This window comes from Lampetra fluviatilis, unplaced genomic scaffold (genome assembly GCF_964198595.1).
Source record: "Lampetra fluviatilis unplaced genomic scaffold, kcLamFluv1.1 SCAFFOLD_1032, whole genome shotgun sequence".
Classification (NCBI taxonomy): Eukaryota; Metazoa; Chordata; class Hyperoartia; order Petromyzontiformes; family Petromyzontidae; genus Lampetra; species Lampetra fluviatilis.
Window position 1 is genome coordinate 17,501 of NW_027621062.1, and position 9,805 is coordinate 27,305.

Below are 9,805 nucleotides of genomic sequence, written 5' to 3' on the forward strand. Positions count from 1 at the left end.
AGTGAGTGGGTGAGTGAGTGGGTGGGTGAGTGAGTGGGTGAAGGTGGGTGAGTGAGTGGGTGAGGGTGAGTGAGTGGGTGAGTGAGTGGGTGGGTGAGTGAGTGGTGTGAGTGAGTGGGTGGGTGAGTGAGTGGGTGGGTGAAGGTGGGTGAGTGAGTGGGTGAGGGTGAGTGAGTGAGTGGGTGAGTGATGTGGGCGAGTGAGTGGGTGAGTGAGTGGGCGAGTGAGTGAGTGGGTGAGTGAGTGAGTGGGTGAGTAAGTGGGTGAGTGAGTGGGTGAGTGGGTGTGGGGTGAGTAAGTGGGTGGGTGAGTGAGTGGGTGGGTGGGGGGGGTGAGTGGGTGTGGGGTGAGTAAGTGGGTGAGTGAGTGAGTGGGTGAGTGAGTGAGTGAGTGGGTGAGTGAGTGGGTGAGTGAGTGGGTGAGTGAGTGAGTGGGTGAGTGAGTGAGTGGTGAAGGTGGGTGAGTGAGTGGGTGAGGGTGAGTGAGTGGGTGAGTGAGTGAGTGAGTGGGCGAGTGAGTGGGCGAGTGAGTGGGTGAGTGAGTGGGTGAGTGGTGGTGAGGGTGAGTGAGTGGGACACAATCCTGTGGCCCGCACAGTTGTGACGAGGTCACGTGGGGTGGGGGAGACGTCATCATCCCTCCACAGAACGGACACCTCACCCAGACCGCTCAGAAGGAGTTGGGCAACTTCGCCAATATTCGAGACACCGCAGCAGGTCACGTGCTCTGGACGGGGGCGAGGGGGCTGGTAACCCCTCCACCCTCAATTCATTACCACTAAACTACGACTTAGACACACACACATAGACACACACACAGACACAGACACACACAGACACAGACACACACACAGACACACACACACAAACACACACACACACAGGCACACACACACACAGACACACACAAACACAGACACACAACACACACAGACACACACACAAACAAACACACACACAGACACACACAAACACAGACACACACAGACACAGACACACACACACAGACACACACACACACAGACAGACACACACACACAGACACACACACACAGTGACACACACACACAGTGACACACACAGACACACACACACACAGTGACACACACACACACACACAGTGACACACACACACAGTGACACACACACACACACAGACACACACACACACAGTGACACACACAGTGACACACACACAGACACACACACACACACAGGTGACACACACACACAGTGACACACACAGACACACACACACACAGTGACACACACACACAGCCACACAGTGACACACACACACAGACACACACACTCACAGTGACACACACAGACACACACACACACAGTGACACACACACACAGACACACACACACACACAGTGACACACACACACACAGACACACACACCTACACACAGTGACACACACACAGAAGCCTACCGCCGTCGTGCAGGTAGACAAAGTCCTCCCAGCCGTAGTAGGAGACGATATCGGCCAAGCGGCTCCGGGGTTAGGAGCCATCGAGAGGGGGGTCACGGGGCCCCCCACTCCGACCTCCTCCTCCTCCCCCCCCCCGGGGGGGCTGGAGGGGGAGGAGGAGGGGGGGGACACGAGGAGGCAGGGCAGAGCCAGGCGCCGGCAGAAGCTGAGCAGCGTCTGCGTCCTGAGCGGGGCCGCTCGTCTGTGCCGTGAGGGAGAAGACGCCCTGGGAGAGGCTGCTCACACACTGGGGGGGGGGGGGGGGGGGGGGGGGGGTACGGGTTGAGGGGGTACGGGTTGAGGGGGTACGGGTTGAGGGGGTACGGGTTGAGGGGGTACGGGTTGAGGGGGTACGGGTGGAGGGGGTACGGGTTGAGGGGGTACGGGTTGAGGGGGTACGGGTTGAGGGGGTACGGGTTGAGGGGGTACGGGTGGAGGGGGGTATGGGTGGAGGGGGTACGGGTGGAGGGGGTATGGGTTGAGGGGGTACGGGTTGAGGGGGTACGGGTTGAGGGGGTACGGGTGGAGGGGGTATGGGTGGAGGGGGTACGGGTTGAGGGGGTACGGGTTGAGGGGGTACGGGTGGAGGGGGTATGGGTTGAGGGGGTACGGGTGGAGGGGGTATGGGTTGAGGGGGTACGGGTTGAGGGGGTACGGGTTGAGGGGGTACGGGTGGAGGGGGTATGGGTGGAGGGGGTACGGGTGGAGGGGTTTATGGGAGTGTGAGGTCTCCATGGCAACACCACCACGTGACTGCTACCCCTGATCCCCCGTCCCTGGGTCTCCCTGGGTGGGGGGGGGGGGATATGGGGGTGGGGGGGCCACCCACGTGACCGTGTGTGTGACCCACGTGACCTGCACGAGCGTGACCCACGTGACTGCACGAGCGCGACCCACGTGACTGCACGAGCGCGACTCACGTGACTGCACGAGCGCGACCCACGTGACTGCACGAGCGCGACCCACGTGACTGCACGAGTGCGACCCACGTGACTGCACGAGTGTGAACTCCGACCCCCCGCCAGCCCCCCCCCCCCGCCGCGGTAGTTTGGCCCCAGGGCGTGTGCGTGTGCCCCACGTGACCGTGTGCGTGACCCACGTGACCGTGTGCGTGACCCACGTGACCTTGTGTGTGCCCCACGTGACCGCGTGTGTGACCCACGTGACTGCACGAGTGTGAACGCCGACCCCCCCCCAGCCCCGCCCCCCCCCCGCCCCGCGGTAGTTCGCCCCCAGGGCGGCGAGGCCCGCGGCGAAGGCGCCCGACTCCTGCGCAGACGCGTTCAGCAGCAGCATGGAGCCTGGGGGGGGGAGGGGGGAGGGGAGGGGGGAGGGGAGGGGGGAGGGGGGAGGGGAGGGGGGAGGGGGGAGGGGGGAGGGGAGGGGGGAGGGGGGAGGGGAGGGGGGAGGGGGGGAGGGAGGGGGAGGGGGGCAGCGGGGGGAGGGGAGAGGGTGAGGGGGGGGAGGGGGGAGGGGGAGGGGAGGGGGAGGGGGGCAGCGGGGAGAGGGTGAGGGGGGGAGGGGAGAGGGTGAGGGGGGGAGGGGGAGGGGGGAGGGGAGGGGGGAGGGGGGACATGGAGAGAGAGGGGGAGGGAGGGCAAGGGGGGGCAGGGGGGGGCAGCGGGGGGGAGGGGGACAGGGGGGGGGCAGGGGGGGCAGGGGGGGGCAGTGGGGGGGAGGGGGACAGGGGGGGGGCAGGGGGGGCAGTGGGGGGGGGCAGGGGGGTTTGAGCATCATCAGTTCCGCCATAGACATCAACATCACCACCATCCTCTGAGTTTGTTCACGTAGGTAAAACAATTAAATTAAAATGAACGACGAGTATGATCATCATCACCCCCATCACTACCACCCCATCACCCCCATCACCACCACCCCCATCACCACCACCCCCATCACCACCATCACTATCACCACTACCCCCATCACCACCACCCCCATCACCACCATCACTATCACCACTACCCCCATCACCACCACCCCCACCACCATCACCACCACCCCCATCACCACCACCCCCATCACCACCATCACCACCATCACCCCCATCACCCCCATCACCCACCACCCCCATCGCCCCCATCACCATCACCACCACCCCCATCACTACCACCCCCATCATCCCATCACCCCCATCAGCATCACCCCCATCACCATCACCACCACCCCCATCGCCCCCATCACCATCACCACCACCCCCATCACTACCCCCCCCACCACCCCCATCACCACCATCACCCCCATCAGCATCACCACCACCATCACCCCCATCACCACCACCCCCATCACTACCACCCCCATCACCACCATCACCCCCATCACCACCATCACCATCACCCCCATCACCACCATCACCCCCATCACCACCACCTCCACCACCCCCATCACCCCCATCGCGTGGTACCGGTGTAGATCTGGGCTTGAGCCACGTTCAGCAGCAGCGGCAGCAGCAGCAGCAGCGCGCACAGAGACACGTGGGGAGGACGCGTCATGTTGCCCTGGGACACACACAGACACACACACAGAGACACACAGTGAGACACACACAGAGACACACACAGAGACACACACAGAGACACACACAGAGACACACACAGAGACACGTGGGGAGGACGCGCCATGTTGCCCTGGGACACACACAGAGACACACACAGAGACACACACAGACACACACACAGAGACACACACAGAGACACACACAGAGACACACACAGACACACACACAGAGACACACACAGAGACACACACAGAGACACACACAGAGACACACAGTGAGACACACACAGTGACACACACAGTGAGACAGTGAGACAGTGAGACACACAGTGAGACACACACAGAGACACAAAGTGACACACACACAGAGACACACACAGAGACACACACAGACACACACACAGAGACACACAGTGAGACACACACAGAGACACACACAGAGACACACAGTGAGACACACACAGTGACACACACAGTGAGACAGTGAGACAGTGAGACACACAGTGAGACAGTGAGACACACAGTGAGACACACACAGAGACACACAGTGAGACACAAAGTGACACACACACAGAGACACACACAGAGACACACACAGAGACACACAGTGAGACACACACAGAGACACACACACAGAGACACACAGTGAGACACACACAGAGACACACACAGAGACACACACAGAGACACACAGAGACACACAGAGACACACACACAGAGACACACACAGAGACACACACAGAGACACACAGTGAGACACACACAGAGACACACACAGAGACACACAGTGAGACACACACAGTGACACACACAGTGAGACAGTGAGACAGTGAGACACACAGTGAGACAGTGAGACAGTGAGACACACAGTGAGACACACACAGAGACACACAGTGAGACACACAGTGAGACACACACAGAGACACACACAGAGACACACACAGAGACACACAGTGAGACACACAGTGAGACACACAGTGAGACACACAGTGAGACAAACAGTGAGACACACACAGAGACACACGCAGAGACACACACAGTTGACACACACAGTGACACACAGTGAGACACAGTGAGACACACAGTGAGACACACACAGAGACACACACAGAGACACACGCAGAGAGACACAGAGACACACACAGAGACGCACAGTGAGACACACACAGAGACACACACAGAGACACACACAGAGACACACACAGAGACACGTGGGGAGGACGCGCCATGTTGCCCTGGGACACACACAGAGACACACACAGAGACACACACAGACACACACACAGAGACACACACAGAGACACACACAGAGACACACACAGACACACACACAGAGACACACACAGACACACACACAGAGACACACACAGAGACACACACAGAGACACACACAGAGACACACAGTGAGACACACACAGTGACACACACAGTGAGACAGTGAGACAGTGAGACACACAGTGAGACACACACAGAGACACAAAGTGACACACACACAGAGACACACACAGAGACACACACAGACACACACACAGAGACACACAGTGAGACACACACAGAGACACACACAGAGACACACAGTGAGACACACACAGTGACACACACAGTGAGACAGTGAGACAGTGAGACACACAGTGAGACAGTGAGACACACAGTGAGACACACACAGAGACACACAGTGAGACACAAAGTGACACACACACAGAGACACACACAGAGACACACACAGAGACACACAGTGAGACACACACAGAGACACACACACAGAGACACACAGTGAGACACACACAGAGACACACACAGAGACACACACAGAGACACACAGAGACACACAGAGACACACACACAGAGACACACACAGAGACACACACAGAGACACACAGTGAGACACACACAGAGACACACACAGAGACACACAGTGAGACACACACAGTGACACACACAGTGAGACAGTGAGACAGTGAGACAGTGAGACACACAGTGAGACAGTGAGACAGTGAGACACACAGTGAGACACACACAGAGACACACAGTGAGACACACAGTGAGACACACACAGAGACACACACAGAGACACACACAGAGACACACAGTGAGACACACAGTGAGACACACAGTGAGAGACACACAGAGACACACAGTGAGACAAACAGTGAGACACACACAGAGACACACGCAGAGACACACACAGTGACACACACAGTGACACACAGTGAGACACACAGTGAGACACACACAGAGACACACACAGAGACACACGCAGAGACACACACAGTGACACACAGTGACCCACAGTGAGACACACAGTGAGACACACACAGAGACACACACAGAGACACACACAGTGACACACAGTGAGACACACAGTGAGACACACACAGAGACACACACAGAGACACACAGTGAGACAGTGAGACACACAGTGTGTAACACACACAGAGAGACACAGAGACACACACAGAGACGCACAGTGAGACACACAGTGAGACACACACACAGACACACACAGAGACACACAGTGAGACGCACAGTGAGACACACGCAGAGACACACACAGAGACACACAGTGAGACACACAGTGAGACACAGAGACACACAGTGAGACACACAGTGAGACACAGAGACACACAGTGAGACACACAGAGACACAGTGAGACACTCACAGAGAGACACAGATACACAGTGAGACACACAGAGACACAGTGAGACACACAGTGAGACACACACAGAGACACACACAGTGAGACACTCACAGAGAGACACAGAGACACAGTGACACACAGAGAGACACACAGTGAGACACACACAGAAACACACAGTGAGACAGTGAGACACACACAGAGAGACACAGTGAGACACACAGAGACACACACAGTGAGACACACACAGTGAGACACAGTGACACACACAGAGACACACACAGTGAGACACTCACAGAGAGACACAGAGACACACACAGTGAGACACTCACAGAGACACACACAGAGAGACACAGTGAGATACAGAGACACACACACTGACACACACAGTGAGAGACACACAGTGGCACACACAGAGACACAGTGACACACACAGAGACACACACAGTGACACACACAGTGAGAGACACACGGAGGACAGAGACAGACACCGAGCGAGACAGACCGAGAGTCTAGAGGAGACACGGGGAGACACGTGGGGAGAGACACAGAGACTCACGGAGACACTGAGAGACATTGGGAGACACGGGGAGACACACTGGGAGACACACGGGGAGACACACAGCGACTTACAGAGACACGGGGAGACACTGGGAGACACAGAGACACGGGGAGACAGGGGGAGACACGGGGAGACACTGGGAGACACGGGGAGACACGGGGAGACACTGGGAGACACACAGATACGGGGAGACACGGGGAGACACTGGGAGAGACACTGGGAGGCACGAGGGACACACGGGGGGGGGGAGACACGGGGAGACACTGGGAGACACGGGGAGACACTGGGGGACACTGGGAGACACGGGGAGACACTGGCAGACACTGGGAGACACGGGGGAGAAACTGGGAGACACGGGGGGACACTGGGAGACACTGGGGGACACGGGGAGACACGGGGAGACACTGGAAGACACTGGGGGAGACACGGGGGAGACAGGGAGACACGGGGGAGACACGGGGAGACACTGGGAGACACGGGGAGACACGGGGAGGACATACAAAAAATCACGGAGACACTGGGGGAGACACACGGGGAGAGACACGGGGAGACACTGGGAGACTCACGGAGACTCGCGGAGGACACTGAGAGGCACGGGGAGACACTGGGAGACTCACGGAGACTCGCGGAGACACTGAGAGACACGGGAGACACTGGGAGACTCACGGAGACTCGCGGAGACACTGAGAGACACGGGGAGACACACATAGACACTTTGAGACACTGCGAGACACGGGGAGACACTATGAGACACACGGGGGGGAGACACGGGAGAGACTCACGGAGACTCGCGGAGACACTGAGAGACACGGGGAGACACACATAGACACTTTGAGACACTGCGAGACACGGGGAGACACTATGAGACACACGGGGGGAGACACGGGGAGACTCACGGAGGACTCGCGGAGACACTGAGAGACACGGGAAGACACTGGGAGACTCACGGAGACTCGCGGAGACACTGGAGAGACACGGGGAGACACACATAGACACTTTGAGACACTGCGAGACACGGGGAGACCACTAGGAGACACACGGGGGGAGACACGGGGAGACTCACGGAGACACGCGGAGACACTGGGAGACACGGGAGACACACATAGACACTTTGAGACACTGCGAGACACGGGGGAGGACACTAGGAGACACACGGGGGGAGACACGGGGAGACTCACGGAGACTTGCGGAGACACCGGGAGACACGGGGAGACACACATAGACACTTTGAGACACTGCGAGACACGGGGAGACACTATGAGACACACGGGGGGAGACACGGGGAGACTCACGGAGACTCGCGGAGACACTGGGAGACACGGGGAGACACTAGGAGACACACGGGGGGAGACACGGGGAGACTCACGGAGACTCGCGGGAGACACTGTGACACTGTGAGACACTAGGAGACACACGGGGGGAGACACGGGGAGACTCACGGAGACTCGCAGAGACACTGCGAGACACGGGGAGACACTAGGAGACACACGGGGGGAGACACGGGGAGACTCACGGAGACTCGCGGAGACACTGTGACACTGTGAGACACTAGGAGACACACGGGGGGAGACACGGGGAGACTCACGGAGACTCGCGGAGACACTGCGAGACACGGGGAGACACTAGGAGACACACGGGGGGAGACACGGGGAGACTCACGGAGACTCGCGGAGACACTGTGACACTGTGAGAGTGGTCTCAGGTTTGCGAGGAGGCAATACATAAATCTGAGACACACGGAGCACAGAGAGAGAGAGATGGGGGGGGGGCGAGAGGGAGTGGACCCCTGCCTCGCTTACACAATCACAACATTCATACTGACACACACACATACTGAGACACACACAGAGACACACACACACTGAGACACACACACACTGACACACACACTCACACACACACACAGTGAGACACACACACAGAGACGCACACACTGACACACACACTCACACACTGACACACACACACTGAGACTCACACACACACTGAGACACACACTGAGACACACACATTGACACACACACACTGAGACACACACACTGACACACACACTGACACACACACACTGACACACACACACTGACACACACACTGAGACACACACACACTGACACACACAAAGACACACACAGAGACACACACAGACACACACAGACACACACACTCACACACACTGACTCACACACACACACAGTGAGACACACACACAGAGACGCACACACTGACACACACACTCACACACTGACACACACACACTGAGACACACACACACTGAGACACACACTGAGACACACACATTGACACACACTGAGACACACACACTGACACACACACTGAGACACACTGACACACACACTGAGAAACACACACACTGACACACACAGAGACACACACAGAGACACACACAGACACACACAGACACACACACTCACACACACTGACTCACACACACAGACTGACACACACACAGACACACACACACACACACACTGACACACACAGAGACACACACAGAGACACACACATACACACACACTCACACACACTGACTCACACACACACACACTGACACACACACACACACTGAGACACACACTCACACACACTCACAGACACACACAGAGACACACACA

General features: G+C 57.9%; 1 protein-coding gene and 1 long non-coding RNA gene across 5 annotated transcripts in view; both read right to left on the reverse strand.

The window, feature by feature from the left end:
* LOC144954720 (glutamate receptor 4-like) overlaps positions 1-2,213 on the reverse strand; it is an 11,192-nt gene extending 8,979 nt beyond the window's left edge. Inside the window, exons 1-2 of the mRNA XM_078885158.1 lie at positions 2,179-2,213; positions 1,440-1,501 (exon numbers count right to left, since the gene is read on the reverse strand). Coding sequence (XP_078741284.1) covers positions 1,440-1,501; positions 2,179-2,213 — 97 coding nt within the window. The remainder of the gene's footprint in view (positions 1-1,439; positions 1,502-2,178) is intronic.
* Positions 2,214-2,669: 456 nt separating this feature from the next.
* Positions 2,670-8,985, reverse strand: LOC144954721 (uncharacterized). 4 transcript variants are annotated; one of them, XR_013641326.1, is made up of 3 exons: positions 8,832-8,985; positions 3,883-3,976; positions 2,670-2,779 (listed from the first exon to the last, which is right to left on the reverse strand). It is a non-coding gene; the product is annotated as an uncharacterized LOC144954721 (long non-coding RNA). The 4 variants fall into 4 exon arrangements; XR_013641325.1 differs by lacking the exon at positions 8,832-8,985 and adding an exon at positions 8,686-8,718; XR_013641327.1 differs by lacking the exon at positions 8,832-8,985 and adding an exon at positions 7,790-7,809.
* Between the last annotated feature and the right edge of the window lie 820 nt (positions 8,986-9,805).